Source organism: Dasypus novemcinctus, chromosome 2 (assembly GCF_030445035.2).
Source record: "Dasypus novemcinctus isolate mDasNov1 chromosome 2, mDasNov1.1.hap2, whole genome shotgun sequence".
Lineage (NCBI taxonomy): Eukaryota > Metazoa > Chordata > Mammalia > Cingulata > Dasypodidae > Dasypus > Dasypus novemcinctus.
Window position 1 is genome coordinate 170,165,300 of NC_080674.1, and position 26,896 is coordinate 170,192,195.

Sequence of the window (26,896 nt, forward strand, 5' to 3'; positions counted from 1 at the left end):
CAGCTTTAGGTGTCCTACCTCCAAGACACAGCAAAGTCAGAAACCCACAAACCTGAAACTCAACTGAAAACAAAGCAAACAGAGGCCAGAGGTGGGTAGTAAGGGAACAGAAGTGAGGTGGGGAGATAGGACTTAAGCCTTTAGAGGAAGTAGGCTTTAGCAGGCTGTATATAGCACCTGGTCTTAACAGATCACATAAGATTGGTTTTCTAAGGCTGGTTGGTCCCAAAATAGTTTCCGAGGGCTGTGTGACACTTTTGTCACACTTCTGGCTTTAGCAGACTTGGTATGAAAAGGCTGAGGAGGGGCTTATAGTTCAAGCTAGTGCTGCAAAAGCTCTTCCTGCCCATCTCATTTCCTACATGTTCTAAAGAAGCTGCACTGAAACATATGAAGGACCACACCCACCACCGATTCCTCCAAGGTGCTTTGTGTATTACCAATGCCCTTGGCCATGTTTTCCTAAGGCAGTGTCATGTCAAGGTTCCTCCTTTGCCTCAAGGCATTTCATTGTGGATATCCCATCACCTTATTTAAAAGATCACTCAAGCTTTGGGCTGTCTACTCAGGATCTACACTGAGCTTAGAATTCAGAAAGGAAAAGCCATGGGTATCTTACTCAAGAAAAACCAGGGGCTGGCTTCCAGTGAATGGCATGTCCGTAAGTAGTTTGGGGAGGGCAGGTAACTTCCTTGCCCACCAGAGACAGCCCCAATCCCAACTCATTCTCCTTGGCCCTTTCCTGCCCTCCTACAATCTGCCCTGAAGGGACTGGAGCTTTGAGGAGAGGAGTGAGGTTTGGAGACCGTGCTAGCTGTATGCCCCCCGAGACGGTACACAGGAGCCTTTGATCTCATTAAAGAACAACAAACCAGGGAGAAAAAAAAAATAGAAAAAATATGCCCTGAGGGATCCCCAGAGTTTTTTGTCCTTGAGTGAGCAGGAACTGGAGGGCTTGTTGAGTGAGAATACTGATTTTCCATGCCCCAACTTGGCCAGTGAGGCAGTTTGAGGTGATTTTTCCAAGTCAAGGTTATTGATAGAACTAAGATTAGAACCCAAGTCTAGACTAAAGCATCTTCATTTTAGTTATCACCAACTCATTTTTTTAGGCTAGAGGGTTGCCTCTATAAACTTGCTTCACAAGGTAACAGTGAAAAGGTTAAACCAATAAGTATTCTTAACTCTTTAAGGACAATAATAGAGCCAATGTCTGGCCACCTCAATTTTTCCTCCAGCATAGTATTCCTAAATTCAACCCAGGTTCATTAAATTCTTGATACTAAAGCAAAGGAGTTGTTTAGGCCACGTAATTTCATTCTGGGGGAAAAAAGGTGGGTCAGGACACTTTCAAAGACATATAATATTTATAGCATGTTTTATTCAAAGCACTAAGGGAAGAATTATTTGGAAGAGGAAAAATTACCTATCTGGTATAAAAGCAGGAAAACAGCTTACTTTCACCTAAGGGGAGTACTTCCACGTGATAGTCCTGTCATACCCAGGGAGGAACTGGTATGGTCTATGTATGATTCTAGACCATGTACCTGAATATATACCTCACTTACTGGAAGACCAGCATCAAAAAGTCTGTAGGTTACACTCATGTGTATCATCCCTCAGTCCTTGTATTTTGTAGAAGTTGCATCTATAAATACTAACACATACTAATACATACACAAGATGACCAGGAACCATATGGGTCTCAGGTAAGCTGTTCCAGATAATGAACACACAGGAGCATGTGGGCTGTTTGCCTTCCCTGATTCTCCACAGTTCCAGTTTCTCTAATGAGGAACTTGAGAAAAATTAAGATACGGATAAAGCCAGACCTTGGTGGCCTCCAGTTTATACTCATTTAGATAAACTGAAATGAGAAAAAGTTTGAGATTAAATACTTCATGTATACCGTGTAATAACAGGCAGCTTTCTAAAGGGCTGCTTTATTGAAATGGAAACACATACAATTTTAAAAAGCAGACTGACCTAAACTTCTAGGTCAGTCCTGAAAAATCTCCACTGTCTGGTCACTTTAAGAGGCTAATTTTTGCCTGAGAGCCAAGTGTTTCTAGTTCTCAACTCAAAACACCTGACCTCGCATTGAACATGCCGGACTTTTAAAGAGGCAACCATTTATCCACATGGCAGGATTGCCGTGTAAAAAAAAAGCCCACAGGTAGGTTTAATTACATCCAACGCAGATGGGTAGATTATTTGTTTACATCAGAAAAGAAAGTAGTTCTGTTGGTGCACAGTTCTAATTCAAATTAAATTAAAATCTAATTAAAATTAAACTATTCACCCTTCCTCTATCATTACCATAAAAATGCCTAGTGATTAAAATGCAGATTCTTCTCCCTAAGGAGCAATGATACTCAAAACAGCTTCCTAAAGTACCTAGTTGTTAAATTTTTCTGTTTTTTTTTTCCAGGAGGTACCAGGAATTGAACCCAGGATCTCGTACATGCGAAGCAAGCACTCAACCACGGAGTTATTACTCCACTAGTGGTTGAATATTAATAGTTAAAAGAACCTTTAAAAGCTAACCCTAAAAGGTAAACAAATCGTTTTTAAATAATTTTTTTTAAAAATCAACTTTATTGGATGTTACATTCTTTTAACATTTAACTCTCAGCATACTTAAGATGAAAAACAATTCATGTCATTCAAGTCTACAAAATGAAATAGGCTTATGAAGATTTGAAAAACACAAAAGGTAGCATGAAGCAAAGCTTAAATATTAAGCAACTAAAGCAATGAAAGTGAAACAGCAATATGGTATGTCTAGATTTTAAATACCACCAAGTTTCATTTTCTTAAAAATGAAGATCTTGTTTGTAACAAAACACAAGTGAAAATTTGTCACAAGAAAAAAAAAAATAGATATTTATGACCCGATCTCTCAATTCTTTTGCCTTTATATTATTATTTCTTGGTCATTTCCATCACCCTACACAAATAATCCTAAAGCTTAATTAAAAATCTTGGTTATACAATCCAAGTGAATTCCACCATCGCTTGGGAATTACCTGGTTCTTGAAGTGAGTCTGAAAGGTCCTGCTGGTGTTCTATCTAAAGAAGACCAGCCCCAGCCACACACAGCTGGAGGGCCACAGAGCACAGGGTGCCGCTGCGGAACACACAATCTTTACAACTCCCTGCTGCTACGGGTTCCTGAGCTGACTTTTTCAGATTTGCTAAAATGTGTAATGACTTCATTGCCATGTTTTTTTTCCAAAAAGACAATTCTAAAATGCAATCAAAAGAATTTATTATTTGCAGTATAAGTAGGATTTGCATTAATCTCACTAGAAGCAAGACTGCCTACCTTACCTTTTCTCTTCTTGAGTTATAAAACAAATCCTAGTCAGAATTATTAAATGTTCCAAAATTCTCACCCAGAAACTTTTGTTAATCCTGAGCATGGGGTTATTAAATTAATCTGACACCTAACAGGATTATAGGGAAGTTTGAAAACTTGAGCCAAATGCTCAGTTTCTCTCTTGTTACTTCAAATGAATTTGTGGGTTGTTTTGGTGGTTATTTTTGGTATTTTTTTCCTTTTTTTTTTTTTTTTTTTTGTAATAAGTAATCAATATGGATTATCTTTCTGGTTTAAAAAATAAATCAGTATCACCACTAAAAAACTTTGTTTTTATTATTATTAAAAGTACGGCACCATCAAATATAAAATGCAGTACTAACAGGTCCATCTGGTTTTATGCTTTCTCCATTCATTAAAAAACAAAAATTACAGCTTTTCATAATATGTATTTACCAAACACAAGACAAGGAAAAAAAATTAGTCTCTAGTATTAAGAATTCATGCTCCATGTATGAAAAGTTTGACGCTATCTTTATGGATCTATTCCTGCCGCTTTTCCCCCAGAGTCAAGTCCTACCTGACACCTGTGAGAATTTCTTGCACTTAAGACAGAAGGAGGGCCTCTGTGCAGAGAGAGGCCCCTATCAGAGTTCAGATACTGTCCCCTTTTCCGAACTAAATGAAATTGGCAAGGATAGGGAGAATATTAAAAGTCCAAGCTCAGTAGAATTAAAAACTAGCTCTTAGAGTGCACATTTTTACTCCAAGATCAACACTGGCCTATCCACTTTGAGTCAGAATTTGAAAGACAAGAATGTAATTATAAAAATGTGCACAAAATGTTAAATACTGGTGGCAAATAAATATATTTTAATATGTTCTAACAAGCAAACATATATTCAAGATAAAATACAGCCCTGCTTTATTAAAGACAGAGAATATCCACATTTTCTTTGTGGGTCTGGGGTAGGGGGGCACTCTGCTATCCTTTCAGTAGGATGTTAGATAATCTCTTCTGTTGTTTCTACTGGCACCCTGAAAGAAACACTGACCTCAGCATATCTGACTATTGCTGTTTCATAGGATAACAACTTTTGAAATACCTTTGCTCATATCTGAACTGATTAACATAAACCTTGGAAAAAATGCAAAGTTTAAGTATGAAAAATAATTCAACATTTCTGCCATCATCACATGCCTTTAGGCCTGTCCAAATTGTCTGATAAGAACTTCACATTCAAAAGAAGTTACTGTCAGAGATTCTTCATACATAAAATTCAAGTGAGGTCTTGTATTTGTATTCCACACCATTTTCTCCTCATCTCATGCATATTTATTGCAATAGGTTTCTTTTTAATAAAATATTACCCTAATACCTTTTCTTCGGTTTTAAGACAGCACAATTTGCAAGTGCTTCTTTATAGACTGTTGGTTTTCACCACTGCTCTTTAACATTAATTTCTTAGTAAAGCTTTAAAAATTTGAGTCTCCAATTTCATTCAGTCCTGATGCTCTGGTGTTCTCTGTGTCACTGTAGTAGAGGTCCATGAAACCAGCAGCCTGCTAATGTCTTTGTGCTGAAATATAGTAAAGAAAAGGGAAATGTAGTTAAGCACAAATAATTATATGAGATAAATGAAGTCCTCATCAATTAAGCCCTACCACATTATGGGATCATACTTGAATTTCTCTTAATCAGTTAAATTTGATCAGTGTTTTTCAAGAAAAACTCACTGCCACCTCTAAAACAGCAGAAGCATTTGTTTTATTTCTGAAGTATATCTGGCCAAATTCCAACACGAACAAAATGGCTGTCAACTTCACATAGTCAAATCTATACTGGAACATATTTTTTAAAATACTGGTTATGAATATTTGCCTAATAAAAGGGGAATTTTGATTTTGTGCCTCAGGTCTGCCATTTCACAAGTAACAATTCTAAGTTCTTAGAGTCAGCTTAGCTACTGTGAACTGCCATAAAGCACCAGCAGCTCTCCTCTAACATAGGCTATAATCTTAAGCAAATTACATAGAAAACCACGCTATATACAATTATCAGCTGGAGATCACACTGCCTACATTTGTTCAAAAAGCAAAAGGGAGGGCATGTAGGCTACCTCGCCAGAGATGGACATAGCACACTGGTGGGCCTCAGGAGAACTGTTTGGCACCAAGAAGACAACGCATGTCCACTGGTTAGACCAACCATCACGTCCCTTGTTATACCAGTAACCTTGACTGTCAGCAGAGCCACTCTGTAACAGACTCCAACAAAGAGCAGGACTCCAAGCATATTGTTTATAAAGGGCAACATTTCTGACTCCCCTTTAAAACCCACAAAGTAGTAAGAATACCCACAGAAAACCTCTATAATCTCTGGTTGTGCTTCTCAAACCTGGGAGCCTAAGTACTATGAGAGCCTGAATTCCAAAGAAGAGGTGATCCATGGAAAGAAAGATCTTTTTTGTTTTTTTGGTCAAATGTACTTTTAAACCAAAGATATGGTATTGTAAGTAGAATAACAGGCGAAACAAACAGAGCATGGAAAAAGGAAAAAGAAAAAACACCCCATCTTTCCCAATATTTTACTTCCAAACATTTCAAAGCAGGTGTCTTTCCCATTATTTGTTAGAACTCTTGATTTTATGTCAGCTTGCCCTGGTTTTGCCATGCTTTTCTCCAGCATTGAAAAATTGCTTCTAACCATAAATCAGAATGGAATTGAATGTAATCTTTGCTTCTGAAAAAAACAGAACGATTAAGCACTGTTTCTTCTAAAATTCATCAACACTAAGCTAAGATGAATTTTATTCCTAAAACTAAGAACTAAGATTTTTTAATACCAATAGATTTTGACTCACACAGAACTTTGGATATAATCCACCAACATTCTAGATGCAAATATTCCATTTCATAAATTGAAAGAGAAAAAAGGTAAACAACAAATCCCATGTATAATTCCATTTCTTTCTATTTATGGCTCTCTCAGTATTTGACTTCAATCTTACTAAGGCCTATTTAAGTTTATTTGACGACTAGGGCAGGAAAGCCAAGGATTCAAGCAGCTCTTCCTATTCCTATGACAGGCGCGGAAAATAAACACTAGTCTCAAGAGATTGCGCTAAAGGTTACTACTACACGCTATACAGATAAAAACGCAAAATATCCAAGCCTCAATCTCTGATCCAAAATATGCGAGTCTTAAAACTAAATAAACGCAAAAAAAATAAAAATTTAAAAAGGAAAAAAATAAAAATAACGGGGAAAAAAGCAAAATGTGTGAGTCTGACCCAGCTTGCAACTCACAGCTCATATGCAACTACACATTACAGCTCTTCACTAACTGCACAGTTAAAGAGCCCTAATCCAGGAAGTAATAAAAGGTTGAACACACATAAATTCAAAAGTAGTACAACAAAAAGTACCTCATCCTTTCCTACCAGAGGAGCCCAAAATAAGCCTTTTAAATTATCAAGAAGTCTTTAATAAATGTGTTAAAAGAAAGAGATTACAACTATACTTCTGTATTATCTTTTACCACCCGCTGAGTTTTGACTTGCCTTATGTAAATGACAATGGTATGTAGGCTAATTCACTAAGAATATACATATACATATATATATGTATATATTCTTATCTATACAGTAAGAAGTAAAAACTATCTAGGAAGTTAAAAGTAACTAATACAAAAGTGACAAAGACTTGAGATAGTGAAAAGATTAAGGGAAAAAAAATCCAGTGTTTGACTTTGCATCAAAACCTAAGTATGCAATGTTAACACCCAAACTTACACCAACATAGGAGGGTGTCCTCTCAATTCAGGGACGCTCACATGAGACTCTGCTTTTCCAGCATGGCAGGTAAATATCAACTGAAAATTCTTTTCACTCATTAAAACTATTACCTATATAAAGTATATCCAGCTACCAAGACCAGTGAAAAATAAGGAAAAAGAACTAAGGGATTTTTTTTTAAGTCTAGCCTGAGTCTACTTTAGGAATGATCAAGTGATGACATGATGCCCTCCTTCACTTTGTGGCAGGGCTTAAAACAGACAGACCTGCCCGTTTCACTGTTAACTTCAATGCTCCCAATCTGAATCCACAGTGGTCTGTCAGACACTGTAAGGGAGCAGCAGGACTCGTCACTGTCTGATGTAATAGCTGCCATTTGTTGAGACCTATGGTAGAAAAAACCAAGTTAACAAAAATAGAGCAGTCATTCGAGTTCTTTATAATCCATTTTACCGAAAAATAATTTAAAAATAAGACCAAAATTCAGCTGAATTTCCACAGGGAATTTACTCTGGATTAATCTGCTGGCTTCACAGAATACGAAGCTCTTCTACTAAAGGAAACAGACTGGAAGCGTGCATACACACCAGTCTTGGCCAGAAGAGGGCTCTCTTCCGTCTAAGTCAATTCAGCAGCAAGATGCCTCTGGCTCACCAACAGGCTGCCCTCTAAGCAAGTTTAAGGGGAAATGCTAACTCACCTTTAATGTACGTGCTTACAAAAACTTTACTAATCAAGTACAACTAACTACAGGTGGGCGGCGTGGCAGTATTGGAGTAGTCCTCATCTACTCAATATTCAGTAAGGACTGAAGTTCTAATCCCTACTCATATTACTTCATTAAAGAGCTCAGAGGCCCTGTTTTGCAGAATGACCAAAACTGAAGCCCTTCTCCTTTAATCCCATGACCACCTCTGCATACACTTCAGGACCTGAAGTCTCATTGTGTGAGGTAACACTTACTGGAAATACTAGTATGATAAGATAAGCTTTCTCACTTAGGCTTTCAGAACAGACTTCAAATGAAGCATAATTCAAATGAAGCATAATTCAAATAATTCAATATGAAGCATAATTCAAATGAAGGACTGCTAGTTTAAGCTTTATTTTTAAACATATTTACTTATTTGCTTACTTTCCCAGTTTAAGTATAAATAAACAATTCATCTATCATATCAAAGTAGTCACTCTGAATCACTGATTTACATAATGCTCAGTCCGTATAGTAAAATTGTATTTTAAAATATTAAATTCACTCAGAAGCAGTAACATATAATCAAAACATTTTAAAAGGGCTTTTCTGATATGGAAAAGGAGACATTTTATATGCTTGCTCTACAAACATGACTTCAGAAGTTTAACTCAAAAAAAAATTTAATGAGGTTTAACGTACACTTCTGTTCATAAGAAAACTTAAATATACTATTAACTATAGCCCAACAACAATCACTGAAGAAAAAAATAATCTGAATACACTAAAAAATATCTTTTTAATCTCACCCTCCAAAAGCGAAAACTGTTAGATTTCAAAAATCACTTTAAAGAATATCCTTTTCAATTCTAGGCAATAAAGAACTAAAAAAAAAAAAACACATCAAAATATGAACAGCATAACCATCTTTCCCTGTGCTCTGTTCATGCCCACCCCCATATCACCTCTAAAGCCATGAAAAACATCAACATGCCAGGCCAGGTCTGCACCGCCTGGCTTGTAACTCTTGTGCTGACATTTAAAATGTGTTTCCCCTTCAAGGCATTTAGGGTATCCAGAGTTTTCTTTGAAAATGTATCATACATATGATGTATCATACATCATACAGGATATACATGTAGGAAGACCCAAGAAGCCCAGGCTATGATGCAGTAAATGGAGGGTCACCCCCATGAACAGGCACCAATTTCACTGTAAATTACTTATTTTGTCCATTAAGGGAAAGCTAAAGTACAAAAATGACAACTATTTCTGGGAGGCAGTAAAAATATGAGGGGCAAACAGCTATGTGGTATGAAAAAAGAAAGTAGAAAAGGTTATGATCTTAGAACAAAAGCCCAGAATTAAAACCGCAATATGTACCTATCATCTTGCTGAATACTCAACAGAATATTTTTTTTAATGTTACATTCAAAAAATGAGATCCCCATATACCCTCCCACCCCCTCACCCCACTCCTCCCATAACAACAATCTCCTCCATCATCATGAGACTTTCATTGCATTTGGTGAATACATCTCTGAGCACTGCTGCACCACATGGTCAATGGTCCACATTATAGTTACACTCTCCCCCAGTCCACCCAGTGGGCCATGGCAGGACATACAATGTCCAGTAACTGTCCCTGCAGTACCACCCAGGACAACTCCAAGTCCTGAAAACGCCCCCACATCACATCTCTTCTTCCCACTCTCCACCCTCAGCAGCTACCATGGCCACTTTCTCCATCTCACTGCTATATTTACTTCCATTATTAATCATGTTAGTACCAGAATAAAATTATCAGTAATAGTATGACACAACATAAACATGCAGGAAAAGCTCACAGAATATCTCATTTTACAATCAGACATTCTGGTTTTCTAACCTTAGTGGTATTTTTCTGACCAGCTATTTTTCTAAAATTTTAGACAAACTACACACAGTTGTTCCCAACATTCCAGGACTCATGCCAAGAAGTGCCAACTACAGCCAGATTCTCTGCTAAAACAAAATTGTGGAAGGAAATCGTAGGTTCACAATCAACCACATCTCAAAAGTGAGGCATGGGTAAAAATGACTGCCCTCTGGAAAACAGGGCCCATACGCACACAAATCAAGATCTTGGAACATGAGGTATTTCCCTCCCAAGAAAAGGAAAACAATCTACTCAATCATACTAGTAGCAATAAAAAATTAAAAGTAATGTTTAAATTATCCTTTTTTCACTCCCATCTGGCACTATGACATTAAAATAAAACCCCAAGGAACACACCATCTGTGCAAATCAATTTATACTATGTAAAAGCAGACAAGTATGGCTTTGTGGTGCTAACACCTTTTAAAGCTCTCCTTTCCAGGAACTCCACTGCCCTCCACTGTGTGAGCCCCATCGCCTCAAATGCTTAATGCTCAGTCTCCCTTTGAAAGACCTGGGACATGCCTGGCTTCTGAGGTCGTACCTAAGGGCCTGAAGCTCCTCATTCATTCATCCGGAGGCCATCATTTCTTATGTAAGGAAATGTGCAAGATGTAAAGCAGGGTAAAAATGGGGAAGTAGAGTGTACCAGATTCCGGAAAACAATCTTAGAGTATGCTTTACATAGATGAAGGGGACAAAAGTTGAAATATCATGTTAGAACAGTTCTCCCTTCACCATAATTTCCAACCCAGTTGCCCTCCACAGTGCCTGTTGAACTAGAAAGTATATGCCTTCTTTCAGGTATTTCTGGAAGATCATACTTTAGTTACTGGAATTTTCAGGTAAGAATAACACTGCTATATTTTCTTTTCACTTACACTGGATAAACCTTGCAGAAAGATATTATCAAAAGCTACCAAAATGGAATTTCTATGCCACAGATACAGTGTGGTCCTGGTGGTGATGATGGTAATGACAGCAAGCGTTTCTATGGGTCTCATGCCAGGCAGTACTATTATTCTCCCCATTTTACACAATGACATTGAGGCAACCTGCCTAAGATCACATGATTTGTACGTGGCAGGTCCAAGACAGGATATGAACATAAGAAATCTGACTCCAGAGCATGTGCTCTAAACCATGGGCGTGAAAAATGAAAATACTTGCCCAATAAAAGCTTGATTTGAGTACTCTGGTATAAAATATAAAAATGCTCCAGCTTACCTCCATCACTGACAAGTTTTATGCTTCTCAGTATCTATATCTGCTACACTCAACTGGATGACCTCATATTTCCATAAAAACATTCTTCTCAGACAAGCAAAAAATTTTATTATATAAAAGGAAACATACTGAAAAAAAAAAATTTATTATATTTTACCTGGAGAGAAAACATACTCCATCTAGCCTTTTACAGTTAACTTTCAAGTAAATCTTTGTGCCAAAGAAAACTAAAAGTGAGGAATACTAAAGGTTACAAAATTTTAATTAAAAAACACCACCAAGCCTTGCTAAAATTTAATATGCATAATAAGTACAAGTTTGTTAGTTTATGGGAAAAGGAAAAAAATTACAAAATTTAATTTAAAAAGAATAATACCAAGCCTTGCTACAACTTAGTATGCATTATAAATACAAGTTTGTTAGTTTATGGGAAAAGGAAAAAAGTGTGATTATACCAATAGCCTACCAATTTAGCTATGCAATATTTGGTTTTCCTTTAAGATAATGACACCAGGTTAGAAAAAATTAAGGAGTTTTAAAGTACTGTTTCTAGTTAAGACTCAGCTTTCTAGGACAATAAAAGGAGTAACTGTCACATTCTTAAGACACAGGCAAAATTCCATATTTAAACAATGGCTGCGTATTCAACAGTTTCTAGAGTCCTTACAAAAAGATCAAGAATTTGAAGAAATAATATTTAATTCATGTTTAAGCCAATTTTTGAAACCAGTTTTATTCAACTGACTTGAATACCAAAACTTTTTATACCAGAATTTTATGAAATTGTTTTCCAAAAGTTATGTCCATAAATTAGCCAAGAATGCACTATAGTCATCAAGTATTCTCTTGAAAAGTGAGAATTTGAATCAAAAAAAATTATTTTGATAGACCCTGGTAGATAAAAGTTTTTGCTTTCTTTTCCTTTACACCCACCCCCAACCTATTATTAATTTGTAACAGAATAATACAGGACTTTCTAAGAAACATTTAAGTTCAACAACTACTTTTTTCAGAAATTAATTAGATAGCTAAAATTTGACTCAATCCATTCCAAGATGTGTTTAAAGGAATGATATAAAAATTTAATTCAGTATTTCCTAACAAAGTGTGGTATGCAAGATAATCTTAGAATTTTAATATCGATATTATCTACATATAAGCAAGGCATATTTGTTTTCCATTAACAGAATTGACATAATTATAAAAAATTATAAATTCTATTTATAAAAATTGACAATTATAAAAATATTAAAATATGGCAATGTGTGGTATGTAATAATTTAAGTTTCATAAAATAATTCTATTACTAAAATAATTTAAATGGTTCTACAGTCATAAAATTGTCAAAAAATTGTTTTTGTCACTGGAAGGAAACAAAGTACATAACAGGTAAATACAGTCACATTTAATTTACCTCAAAATCTTACCAAGAGGTAATTACCATGCTTAAAAATGGGGGCAGCATTAGCACCACGGGCAACACTATTGCCTTGTGCAGGCCTGCAGGATGATTAGAAATCCTGGGAGCCAGATACTAACTGCCAGTGGCATGTCTCCATCACAGTACTGACCAAGAAAAATACCTAGAAACTTACTGACAAACTGCCTCTAAATAATGCCACTCCAAATCTACAAGATTTCTAGCAAAAACAAATTATGACATTCTACTAATTTGGCAAAAGTATTTCCACCTAAACCAATGAGTAAGGGGGAAAAAATCCTGTTTGAATCTTTAAATGTGAAGTCTCTTACTAGAGTAAATAAGAGTTCTCTTCTTCGTGTCAATTATCCATGATAAAAACACCAAGATAACCTGAAAACTAAAAATACTTAGATCTATTATCACTGACTTTGAAGTCCCTATCCCTTTATTTAAAATAGCAAGACAACCTATTAGCTAATGTGTTCCTATTTCTTAATTCTATTCACTCTTTGCTGAAAGAACGTAGTAAATGTACAGAAACTCTAAATACAAAATTGAAAAGTCCATTAACTAAGTAAAAACCAGGTGTAAGTAATTAATGCAGATGTTTTTAGCTATCACCCTAAACTGACAATTGGCATGGCACCAGCCTCTTGTTCTATCTTAATTCCCTATGAGGCAGTTCAATTAGATTGTTTTAACAACTATCATATTGGTATAATCCCAAACCATAGACTAAATTTGCTCCAACTTAGAAATAGGGTTTTTATTCTATCTGGCAAACTCCCTATTAGAAGCCATCATTGGGCACAAATCCCTGAAAAAAACCATTAACATCTTTTTCCTGCTCTACTACACAGAACAAAAGTAAATCCATATAGCACTAACTATAAAAGAATTTGCAATTTAAGAAAAATAATTTTAGACCCAAATTACAGATTTCTTAAGCCATTTCTAATGCCCTCTTCAGTTATAATGGAAAATGGTCATCTTGCAATCTTAAAATGTGTATACTTTCCTTCAACATCACCAGTTTGAAAGGTACAACCTGTTCGAATAGGGATACAACTCAATTTAAAGTTTTGTATCTTAGACCCACAAATTAACGGATTAAAAACTTGTTCACAATAATAATTCAAATTCTCAAAGTATAATAAAATATTGCAGGTAAATGGCCAAAACAAAAACCAAGTACCAAGCACTTTCTGTACTTTCTTATCAGTTCCATGTTCTTTGCCTGCAGTCTTCACATCTAAAACTCTATGCTACTCAATACTTATCCACAATTACCACATATTTACAGATTTTCCCATCTAAACCACGTGGGGACATACCATCAAGTATGTAAACGAGCTTCAAACTAATCCTAGCTTCCCTAATTATTACCTGATATCCCTTCTAGGTCTCTGGTTCACATCTGTAAACGAAGTTAAACAGAAATCCTTTTTAAAGGAAAAATCAGCTTTCAGGTCTAGAAATTCTAGAAAACCAAAGGGGAAAACTTTCCTGCTGTTTCTTTAAATTTCTGAGAATTCTTAGATATAAAGACACGCTTAAGTTTCCACAGCTCTTACTTCTCCATTTGGTTTCTCCCCTTGCAAATCCTTTGTTATAGTTACTTCTTCTACACTAGATTTGGCCTAAACCTAGTTCTCTGCCAGAAAGGTACCCACTACGTTCTCTAAATACAAAAAATTAAGTAATGCCTCCTTTTTATCACTTCAAAAGAAAAATGTGAAAGGAAAATGGCTAAAGAACCCAATGTGACAAATTTATCCAGCTGCTTAAGAAATTCCTATTTGAATAAAAGGTTAATAGCTTTTGAACTAGTGTTTAGTACATTTTAACATGATAGAAATGCTTTAAAAACTTCAGATGGAGAGTTAAAACTGACAGTTTAAAACTGAGGGATTACATGGCATGACAGAGATCATGCACATTTGTGATTGTGCTTCAACCTTCTCCTCAAGGTATGGACTACATAAAAATTGGATATAACTTTCTTACTCAGCAATCATGATTTTAAAGTACATTTGCCAAAGTACTTTACTATATAAGCAACATGTACTTTCAAAACCAGTATTTTAAGATAAAACTCACCTGGATCAATACACAAAGCCTTGAATTACATAATTTAGGTAGCTTTTTGGTATGCCTTACTTTAATCTTTCTGAACTTTAGATTTCACGCTTTCAAATATATATAAACAAATTCATTAATTTGAAACAAATGCTCGGAAAATCTTTTAAGATACTTCCTTGTAACCCTTCAATCACTGATTTCTTTTCAACCTGTTATAATCAAAGAATTTTAAAAAATAGTATACCTGTTTCTGTTTGCAGGAAAGAATGTTCTATTCAAATGAAACATCTTGGGTTTTTTTTTTTTAATTGTGTGTTTATTTTAATCAAAAAGCATTGAGTTTCCCCAAAAGAAATTCTACTTGCTTCTGCACAAACAGTACATAAATCACAGTAGTCCATAATCTTAAGCTGACAGAATACTATTTTCAATCTCCATTAATCTTTTCATTATTAATTCCATAGCAACTAAGATTTTTCAAATTGGATTATTTAAAACTCAACAAAAAGTTGCTCTTTCTAAGTTTCAAGTTCCCATAAGTTTCAAATTGAAATCATATCAAATTTAAAAAGTTAAACACCAAAAGTATGAAAGCAACTTTAAAAATCTTAGGATAAACTTGCCTCCATGGCAATCAGATGTTTTCCACTAAAGATATAAAACCAAAACTGGAAAATAAACAAGTTGGAACGGACCTTGTAGGAAAGTGAGCTTAAGTTACTAGCCCCCAAAAGCTGTGACACCTGAGGCAGAGAGCACTGAACAAAATAAACTTAAATGTAAAAATTATATATATATATACATTTTTTTAAAGCAGCATGCAATGTAATTATTAAGGATATTAAAGTTAAAAATTTTTTTAGTGAACTTTTATTTTTTTAAATTAAAACCCATACATTTATGAAAATCTAGAGGGAGAAAGGTATTAAATCTACAAGTATATAGACCTCTATACTACAAAACACCATTTTAAGAATATACTGATTAATCTCTTATTATGTGAATTTTACCTACACGCAGATACTAATATACTCCCTGATAGGGTAATAGGAAAATAAAAGCTTGATCTTTCACCTCCTCTAAACATTATTACAAAAAATAGCTTTTTCTACCATCTTGAAATTTTCAAAGCTTTTTGAGAAACACACACAAATTATTAGGATTTAGTCAATTTTATTTACAGTTTTTTTTTGTTTTTATACATTTCAGAGCATTACACAATTACATTTTCTCATTTTCTGACCTGCAAACAGATACCTTAAACGGAAATATTTTTTTTAAATATCAAATTAGGTACATCCAAAATGCAACAATTACACATATGACAATTAATTCACAAAGTGTAATTTACTAGGACGTATCCTAAGAATTTAGAGCAGCCAGTCAGGAGAAATCTGACCAAACTTAGCAATCAGCTATTTACATATCCAAAAAACAAGCCTAACTAAACCTCCAAACAAAAAGCTTGAAAGTTTTTGTTAAATCCCCATTGGAAGATAGAAAGTGATGATTTAAACCTATATCCAGCCTTTAACACCCTTAATCCCAAATACTGGGCTATTACCCCAGTCTGCAATTGAGTAACAAGTATCTCAGTTTGTCAAACACCTAAGTATCAAACTCTTATGCCATTATGTGCATAGAAAGGCTAAGTGTTCATTAATTAAAAAGCAAAACAAGTAGTCATTAAATATCCACACTATTCTCCCAGCTCATCAACACTTACTGCAATCCCAAGTCTGCAACCTGTGTCACACAGTGACAAGCTATATTTTATATTACATGTATGTATGTTACCTGTGTGTATGTATACGTACGTACACACACACACACACACAGTACTACGTACAAAAAGGCTATTATCAGTCCCTGCAAAAATTCACTTTCAATTGAGGCTATGGCTCCTATGCCTTGGGGTGGTTTGACTTCACAACTGAAAAATACTAACATTTCACTTTCTTATGACAAAATTTGATTACATGTTCAATAAGCTGCTCAGTCAAAAATTGACTATAAGGGAAGTAAAAAACAAAAAAACAGCCAACTGAGTGCAATTTCTCTCTCCAAGTTGGACAGGCAGTTTGTAGCAGTTATTCCTAACTAGACTAGAAAATCTGCGGCGCCTTCCAATTTTTCTTGCCTACCTTACTGTCCATGTTTCACGTTTCAAACTGTGTCAACAGAGCCCGCACTTCAGGGGTCAGCTGCTTGGCAGCCTTAGCTGCCTCTGTGATAGCCTTGCGATACAGGCCCTTTCTCTTCTTATTAAAGCGTGATTGGAAGTTTTCTAAAAAGGGGGAGAGTTGTGAAAGAGCAAGGAAAGATGTTGTTGGAGACCCAAACCATGAAATACGGGCCTCCTGTCGGACTAAAAGGCCATTATCTTTCCGGCTCACAGTTATGGTAAGAATACGGGCTGGCCACCAAGGGAAGCCGTAAATCTTGGCCCAAACAATGTCCCCTACACATATGGTCCTGCCATCTGGTGTGACGCATTTAGAGACGTTTTTGGAAAAGACTTTCACTTTCAAGGAATTACTGGGCTTTTTCTCTTCCTTTGAAGAGCAGGAAGTAGAGGTGGAAGGTGCATGCATACTGCCTGGAGGAAAATCAAAGCTTTCAGAAGAACTACACTCAGAGTTGGATGATTTCAAATCATCTGTGCTATCAATGCTACAAACTGATGCACTGGAAGAGTCAGATTTCTTTTGACTTAGGGTCATGTAAACAGAGATATTGCTTTTGCTGCCCTTTTTGCCCAGCGTCTGTGGTTCATCCTGCTCACCAGGCACATGCACTTCATTTGTGTCCTTAACCTCACTGCTGGCCTCTTCAGGGCCTTCTGAGGGACTGTGGTTTTCTGAAGGGGCCTCACCTGCTGAGCGGGTAGAGGTGCAGCGAGACGGGGGCTTGGGTGCCATCTTGCCACTCCGCATTTTCTCAAGCCCTGTCTTCAGAGAAGAGTCGTTTTCTTCATTCCTGTACCTTTGGGGTTTTAAACGAACCCGGGGTGGAAGGGAACCTGAGCTAGGACTCTGGTATCGACGTGTGAAATGGACTTTTGAATGTGCATTTTTGGAAGTAGATGTCTCATTTTGCTTCTTTTGTGCCTTTTCTTTGGCAATTTTCAGTACTTCTCGAGCTTTTGCATGATCCATGTTCTTACTCTGAAGCACTTTTTTTGTACTTAACTGAGCTTTTGATGTATTTGCTTGAGCAGAAACTTTAACTACTCTGCCTCTGCTCTGAGCAATGTTTGAAACTTTAACCACAGAATTTCTTTTCTGGCTTTCATTTTGGTTTTTCCCATCCACCTTATGGTCAGTTTTAAGTTTTTTGTTCACAGTAGTTACACTTTCATTTCTCCGTTTTTTATCTTCATATTTAGAAGAGTCACTTGCACTACTACCTCTCCTAATTTCCTTTTTTTCAGCAACAACACTGTTTTTACATTTGTCACAAAGGACTTGCCTAGGTCGTAGTTTAATAGCATTCATTATAGAAGTGGGTTCTTCCCTGTACATTTTTCGTTTGGGTCGCTTAATTTTCCGAGGAGGTGGCTGAGGTATTGACTGGTTGTATGTGTCCCTGATAAACAAAGGGGGAGGATAAGGTGCTCCTTCATGGAAGAGAGGTGGTGGTTTGGAAGTCCACAGGTTTTCAGATAGGCTCGGCTCGGGAGGTGGGACAGGGAAAGGGTCATCAGGAACAGCACCATTCACTTCACTCTTGACTTCTTGGAATGTATTACTTTGGAGCTGCATGGCTTCAGGTTTATCCTTATACTCCCTTTTGGGAAATACTGTCACAGGGATCCCATGGGGCCCAAACCTTTGAAAGAAATCAAAGAAAAAAGAAGCCATTAAGTTAATGTCTTTAATTCAGTTTCTTAAACAATACTTTATTGATATGCCCTTTCTGAAACTTCTTTCTAAAATAGTAAACCCACTAACCACTGGTCCCCACAATCTCAAAGCCCTCCATCTTTTTTGGGGGGAGGGGGAGGGGGTGCCTTACATTTTAGGTAAAAGTAGCAGTGTTTACCCTATGCAATGCCAGAATAGCTGATCTTGCTTAAAAAAGACCTGTTCAGTCCTGAATCAGAAAGGCTCCTCTTAACAGGAAGAGTTTGATATTAAACATCAAGTGACCATGTTATAGTCACTGAACTGTTAAGTATATATAGTAAATGCAACAATAAATTTGTAATAATACATAATCTTCCCTGAGTTTAATAGCTTTCAGAAGCTTCACAAATCAAATTCAGGCTTAACTACCTGAAAATTCAATCAGTAAGCCCATCTCAATCTTACTGGTTAATCACACTGAGTTTACACATTGGATGGATGTTACAAGGCATGGGACTGTGTAACACAGTGAACCATGTGGTGGATGATAGACTGTGGTTAACGAACAAATATAAGAGTGTTCTTCCATGTATAACAAATGTACAATACTAATACATGGTGTTTGGAAAAAATTTACCAAATGCACACTACACCATAGATTATAGTAATATTTTGATGACATTCTGTTATCATCTGTAACAAAGGTTCTACAACACTGCCAAGGTATTGGTGGAAAGGTGATGTATAGGAATTATACACATTATGCATGACTGTAAGCTCAAACTTCGTTAACAAAAATCTTACTTTAAAATTGTTGAATTATTTTTTAATTATCTAAAAATACATTTTTAATGGATAGAAAGTTGCTCCTGTATCATAACTCTTAAGCTAACTCTCCGCCCCCACAAAAGAAAAAAAATATAAACATCAGGTACTCTAAAGTATTCAAATTACCTCAAAAGGAGATAGGTATTGAGTTGCTCAATTAAAAATATGCATGCATGCATACACAAATAAGCAAAACTTTCACCAAATATCTAACTTTACCATAGGTGAAAACACAAAAGATGTTTTTTCTAAACTATTTCAATTGCTTTAATGCTAATCAGGCCCATTAAATTGTTTTCAAAACTCCCGTATATGTCCAGACTGTTTTCAAATAAAGCAGGACTAATATAGCCTTGTTTCTCATAGAGACTTCAAAATAACTGTGGTTTATTCTGCTTAGGCTAAATATCAAGAACCAATGCTTAAAACTAAACTTGCTATATTCAGTGTTCCATTATATAAAAATGGAATTACACTATCAAATAACTTGGGTATATAAATATTTATAAACATGTTAATTCTAAGCACAATTTGATTTGAAAAGGTTCTAACACAGTACAGTTCTCACGTAAATCTTTTAAGGCAGAGGTGCTTAGAATCCAAGGCTTGGCTTCAGAGGTTGTCAGGTAGAACCCTGGAAATTAGATGCAAATGTTTTATATATGCCTGTTTTTCTGGAGAAGTCATTTCGGGTCCTCAGAGTCCCTAAAATGTTCTTATTCCCACAGAGGTCCAGAACACCTTTGTTGGGAAGAAATCTTGAGATTAGGTACAGCTACAGACATACCCAACTAGAGTCAGATCTAAAACCTAGTTTCCCTCCTAAAGTCTTTGTTAGCCTGGATATCATAAACCAACAATTCTTACCTGCAAACCACAAAGGAAGAGGAAAGCTTTTTTTTTTAGAGTGGAACACCAGGCTAGTCCTCAAAAGAAGGGCACCCATCTCACTTTATCAGATTCTGCAAAACGTTGCTTTCTATTCCAGCACAGCATCTGGTAACCTAAGTGCTTGCTGCCTGACTACTTAGTTGAGATCCAGCACAGCACTTTGAGCATTTAGCCTTTTTAAATTCATAGGTGCTCAATAACCACTTTCACATGATGACAGGACAAAAAAAAGGTATTTTTTGTTTTTCAGCACCAAGCTAGATAAAATTACTTTCTGAGGTCAGATCAGCTTTGTACTAAAAATTTTCCAACTCATAAGAAACCATCATTTGACTGAAATAAGCCAGACCCGGGATAAATACTGAATGATTTCACGTATATGAAATAAATAGACTATGCAAATCCAGAAACAGAAAGTAGAGCACAGATGACCAGGGGAGAGGGGAGGGCAGGACAGGGAGTTCAGGCTTAACAGGTAGTTTCTGTTTAGAGTGATGTAAAGTTTTGGTAATGGAGTGGTGATACTGGCACAACATTCTGGATGTTATTAATACCACTGAAATATATACCTGAAAGTGGGTAAAATAAGAAATTGTATGTTGTATACATGTTACCACAATTTTTTTTTTTTTGAAGCCACTGTTTTGCCCAACTTTCATGCAATGGTTCCAAGGCTGAATAAAGAATAACTTTGTCCTTTTATTAGAATTCCTAAAGCATAGTCATCTTAATGCTTGAGGTATAGTTTCAGAGTGGTCTCTTACCAACTTTGTGTTCCTGGGCCAGGTACTTAACACCTCTCTAAACTTCAGTGTTTGCACATATAAAATGGGTTAACAGTTCTACTTTAAAGGATTAAGGTGAGGATTAATATGTCAGTAAAGGTTAGCCATCTTTCTTGGCTAGCAAAGCAACCTTTCTTGGCTATTACAGCTTTAGATTATTTCATTTAAATTATATGATGTTGTTTTCAACCCAATAGTTTGCTAGAGTTTAGGATCCTTTCCATACACCTTAATTATCTCAATGAGAGGATGCCCCAGACAATTATTTTCAAGCTGTTTATATCAAGTAAGCTGTGGAATCTGATGTTTACCCTTAAACATTTTAATAAAAATATTAATTTCACATCTGCATTGGTTTTTTTCCTTGCCTCTCTTAAGCATATGTTTAAGCATTAAATATTTTATTAACATAGGGAAAGACTTAATGGTAAATTTTTTAAATTTCTCTCCCCTTCCCCACCCCCCAGTTGTCTTCTCTGCTTCCATTCGCTGTGTTTTCTGTGTCCGCTTACATCAGCGGCACCCAGAATCTGTCTCGTTTTGTTGCGTCATCTTGCTGTGTCAGCTCTCCAAGTGTGCAGCGCCATTCCTGGGCAGGCTGTACATTTTTCACATGGGACAGCTCTCCTTACCAGGTGCACCGTTTGCACATGGGGCTCCCCTACGCAGGGACACCCCTGCGTGGAACAGCACTCCTTGAGCTCATCAGCACTGCACGTGGGCCAGCTCATCATGCGAATCAGAAGGCCCTGGGTTTGAACCTTGGACCTCCCATATGGTAGACACCCTATCCATTGGGCCAAATCCGCTTCCCTGATTGTAAATTGATGAATAGAAATATGAAAATTATAGGCTAATAAAATAAAAAGCCAAAGCAGGAACTGTGGGTTGGGATTAATTGGCAAAAGCAGAAAACTATTTTTACATAATAATAAAACTTCCCCAAAGGACCAGAAAGATGAATCACTTTCAGAGGGATGACATGTACTTAATCCATTTAGGCAATCACTGAGTGTCATCCTTACACAGACAATACCTAAGGCAGTGTTCACAAACTGAGGATGGAGACATGGGTCATGAAATCAATTTAGAAGCTCATAACTACCTTTAAAATATCAGTGCATAAGGACAGTAAAGGTAAATATTTGGAATTGCAATGAATCTATTCCACATATATGTATGAATACATGATATGGGTCAAGATATAAAAGAGTATTTGTAACTACACTCAAATTTTGAAAGCCACTACTACTAACCTATCAAACTGCACCTTTATAGAGAATATAAAGCAGTTACAAAACTATGGTCTCAGAAATCCTAAATTCTGGTCAGCGGCTTTAGCTCAACTGATAGTCAGCCTACCATACGGGAGGTCCAGGGTTCAAACCCACCTCCAGATCCATGCGGTGAGCTGGCCCACGCATAGTGCTAATGTGTGCAAGGAGTGCTGTGCCGCAGAGGGGGTCCCCCTGGTAAGGAGAGCCACCCAGTGTGAAAAAAGTGCAGCCTGCCCAAGAGTGGCGCCGCACACACGGAGAGCTGACACAGCAAGATGATGCAACAAAGAGAGACATGGATTCCTGGTGCCGCTGACAAGAATGCAAGCTGACACAGACCACAGAGCCAACAGACACAGAGAGCAGACCAACGGAGGGGGGAGGGAATGGATTAAATAAAATATTTTTCAAAAACCTAAATTCTAATTTCTCAAGTTCAGTCTGTAGAAATTTGCATCATAAAATCCTGGAGTATTTGAAAATATAGTTGCTAAATCCTCCCCAGGGCTAACACATAAGATTTTCCTAGGGTAAAGTCCAGGATTTGAATTTTAAGCAACCACTCTTGCTTTAACTTTTTCTAAGGTGTAGATATTTGCATCCCATATGAACATTCTCCAAAGAGAGACCCTAGAAGAGGAAGAAATTTAATAATCAAGTGAATACGAGGAAAGAGGGTGGAAAGAGGGTGAATGGTACCAATTGCTTTAGCTTTTTCTAAAAGAAGTTCTTATAAATACTCCAGGAGTTGAGAAATAAGAAGCAGAGTATCTTCACTCCTTCCCACACCCCTTTTTTATCTAGCATGAGGTTATTTATTCATGGCTTAGTGGCTCATTCCAATCCTTAACCACTTTCAGTTTTAACCACTACCAAACAATTCTAGAGGAAAAAAACACTCAGGTGTCAATGCCTTTATTAAAAATATCTTCTGGCAAAAGCTGAGTGAAGAATAAGAGAGACATCTCTGTAATATCTTTGCAACTTCCTATGAATGCATAATTATCTCAAAATAAAAGTTTTCAAAAAGCTATCTTAATTTTGAGTGGAAATAGGGACACTAGGGGTTAACAGTAATTTTATGTCAAGGCAAGAGATAATAATCACTAAAAAAGGATCCTCACCCTAATACAAAGGTAAGACTAATGTTAAATCAGGTATTTTAGTCAAAATTCAAAATGTGACTATTTTTGGAAGAATATTTTCTAGTATTTAGGATCCATTTGGGATGTCTGAATTTTATTGATGGCTTTAGCTCTGAATAAAGGAATAAGCTCTAGTTGCTAGCTGATGTAGTTTTGCTCCAGATTTCTAGCATTTCAATCCATTTATACATAATTTGCATCACTTTTTGGGGTAAAGCTCAAAATCATCCAAATTCCCCTTCTAAAGGAATACCTCAAAAATAGAGTTTACCAACAGCTACCTAGTTTCTTCAAAAGTCAGACATACTAAAGTTATGCGTATTAGTAAAAGGAAAGCTAAATAACATAACATGGGACTGTCTAGCATAGTAAAACCACATGTGAAATACGAATATGGGTAAAATTGCATATATAGACCATTTTTCTTTAAAGATGAACAAAGGTATGTTAATACTGCAAGATGTGAATATCAGACAAAAAAAAAAACACATTATGCTAAGTGAAAGAAACCAGACACAATGAACTACATATTTTATGATTCCATTTATATAAAATGTAAATATACATCAATTCATAAAGATGAGATTAGATTAGTGGTTATGTAGGGTTGGTAAAGGATGGCTAAGAGCTGTGGAGATTTTCTTTCTAGAGTAATGAAATGGTTCTAAAATTTTTTGTGGTGACAAATGCACAACATTGTGATTATATTAAAAGCCATTTATGGAAATGGATGTGGCTCAACAGACAGAGTACCCACCTACCACATGGGAGGTCCAGGGTTCAAATCTAGGGCCTCCTGACCTGTATGATGAGCTGGCCCACGTGCAGTGCTGATGCTCACAAGGAGTGCAGCACCACACAGGGGGATTCCCCGCGTAGGGAAGCCCCACATGCAAGGAGTGTGCCTTGTAAGGACAGCCACCCCATGCAAAAAAAAATACAGCCTGCCCAGGAATGGCTCCACACACACGAAGAGGTGACTCAGCAAGATAATACAACAAAAACGAGACGCAGTTTCCCAGTGCTGCTGACAAGAATACAAGCAGACACAGAACACACAGCAAATGGACACAGAGAACAGAAAACTGCGGGGGGAAAGAGGAGAGAAATAAAAAATCAATCTTTTTTAAAAAAAAGGAGCCATTCATTATTTGCTTTGGGCTAGATCATCTGGTACTTGACTGTATCTCAATAAAACTGCTAAATAAATAAATAAATAATTGTGCAGGACTAGCCAGATGTGTACAGCAAGGGAAGCATGGAGAGACTGAGAGGTAAAGAATTTTCTTCTCTATTATTATTATTATTGAAATGATGAAAATATTCTAATAATGACTGAAGTGATGATTGCACAACCATGTGATTGTGCCGAATACCACTGATTATACACTTTGGATGAACTGCATGCTTTGTTGATATGGATCAATAAAATTGATTTAAAAAAAAAAAAGTCAAGACATATTTATAGGGAAACAGACTTTGGCCCAGTGGTTAGGGCGTCCGTCTACCATATGGGAGGTCCGCGGTTCAAACCCCGGGCCTCCTTGACCCGTGTGGAGCTGGCCATGCGCAATGCTGATGCGTGCAAGGAGTGCCGTGCCACGCAAGGGTGTCCCCCGCGTGGGGGAGCCCCACGCGCAAGGAGTGCGCCCCTGAGGAAAGCCACCCAGTGTGAAAAGAAAGTGCAGCCTGCCCAGGAATGGCGCCGCCCACACTTCCCATGCCGCTGACAACAGAAGCGGACAAAGAAACAAGACACAGCAAATAGACACCAAGAACAGACAACCAGGGGAGGGGGGGAAATTAAAATAAATAAATAAATCTTTAAAAAAAAAAAAGACATATTTATAATTCTTACCCCTTTTCCTGAAAGTGTTTTTAAAATATCAGCATTAACTTCACAGCAACTTCAGTAAACGCATCCCTGACCTAGGATTATATTCTTAGTTCCTGTTTACAACAGTTTAAGAGTGCATAACTGATTCTCATTTTATTTCCCTCAATTCTGATTATGACGCTCCAACTGTGGAAGGAACCCTTTTTTTTTTTTTTTTAAGATACAACAGACCAAAAATAAACCAATAAAAAGCAAAGGTATTACAACTTTAGGCGAGCAAAGAATGGTGCAGAGGAATTCAACTCTCAGGGAACAAGTTACAGAAGGTTAGTTGGGACAAGTTCCAGTCCTCTGGCTGGTCCAAACCTCTGTCCCAAGAAATAATAGAAAGATCAACAGAAGATAAAAGAAACCTTTCCCTCCTAGAATTCTCTTTCTACAATAGGAAAAAATTATATGCAATTAATTAGCTGAAAAATAATACCCAGATTTATTTCAAACAACTCCTTTTAGAAACTACCTCTCCTTACAATGTTAAAAGATGTCTTTATTATAAATAAGCAACAAGTTAAAACATGAAGAAGAGGGAACTGTGAAGCAAATTTGTTTCACGTCACCTCTTTGAAAGAATGGTATATTATGTCAATGCTTAATCTCAAGAAAAATTTGGTCAGCTAAACGCTATAAAAAATTCTACAAAATAAAAACACAGCATCAAGCTAAATAGAGAGGAGCAAATCTGAACTAGAAGCAGTACATCTGCATGATCATAAAGGGATTATAAAACACAAGGAAGATAACAGTAACCAGTCAAATAGGACAATACCATATGTGATCTGACTGTTGAAATCAATGTGAACATCACCAAGGGCAAATGAATATCATAGTGTCTGCAGATCTGATATCCTGAGGACGCAATATGGCAAATATCAGACAAACTCAAATTTAAAACATTCCCTATATTACATTGCAACTAAAAGCAATACATTATCATGTACTAGAGAAAGGAAATAGCTGTAAGGATATTATCAAAAGAATTTATGAAGTAATAAAACATGGGCTGCAAATTAGATAAAAGTATTCTATCAATGTTTCCTGAATTTGTAAACTATATGTGTTTATGTAAGAGAACAGCTTTGTCTTACGAAATAACTCAAGAATTAAGGTGCAGCAGAGCAGGTCAGTGACTGAACACCTGCTTCCCATGTATCAGGTCCTGGGTACAATCCCCAAGTATATAGCTAGCTAGCTAGCTAGCTAGCTAGCTAAATAAATAAGAGGTAAACTAGAATGTTGTATCCAACATATTCTCAAATGGTCCAGAAAAAATAAAGGTATGTATATGTTTACAGATTCAGATAAGTCTGTTCTACCAAAGCCTTTAAGCAAATAAATTAGATAAAAAAAGAAAATTTGTCCTAAGTGTAAATGCCAGCAACTCACTTAAAGTACCACCAAGTACAACCTGTATTTTCTGAAGTATTGTAATTAGTTAATATCAAATATAGTCCCAGTCCCAGGATCCAGCATTAGTAGGTGAGACCTGAATATAAGTCATTACTACATGAGATTCCAGATTTCAGAAGGAGAAAAATCAATGTGTATTTAGTGATCAGAAAATCAAACTATACCTAGAAGGGCCCAAACGGATTAAGTGATGAAGGAAATGGGGAGTGATGAAGACCATGGTTACTCATTTTTGAATTCTGGTAACGAATTTAGGTTGGTTTATGAAACAGGTTAGATATAAGCCATCAAACCACCAGATGTAGCAGAGGAATCACTACTTCGCAACCTGGTGACCTCCTCCATACAAGATAGGGAA

At 36.5% G+C, this 26,896-nt stretch overlaps 1 protein-coding gene across 4 annotated transcripts in view; it reads right to left on the reverse strand.

Annotated features, from left to right (window-relative positions):
• Positions 1-2,575: 2,575 nt before the first annotated feature.
• PWWP2A (PWWP domain containing 2A) overlaps positions 2,576-26,896 on the reverse strand; it is a 36,167-nt gene continuing 11,846 nt past the window's right edge. Inside the window, exons 2-4 of one of the 4 annotated variants that reach the window (XM_004485124.3) lie at positions 17,336-18,291; positions 7,386-7,505; positions 2,576-4,902 (exon numbers count right to left, since the gene is read on the reverse strand). In XM_004485124.3, the coding sequence (XP_004485181.3) occupies positions 4,889-4,902; positions 7,386-7,505; positions 17,336-18,291 (1,090 nt within the window). In that variant the 3' untranslated portion in view covers positions 2,576-4,888. Of the gene's footprint in view, positions 4,903-7,385; positions 7,506-16,604; positions 18,292-26,896 lie in introns of those variants that run through there. The other 3 variants (XR_011647010.1, XM_058281624.2, XM_058281602.1) reach the window with 3 other exon arrangements.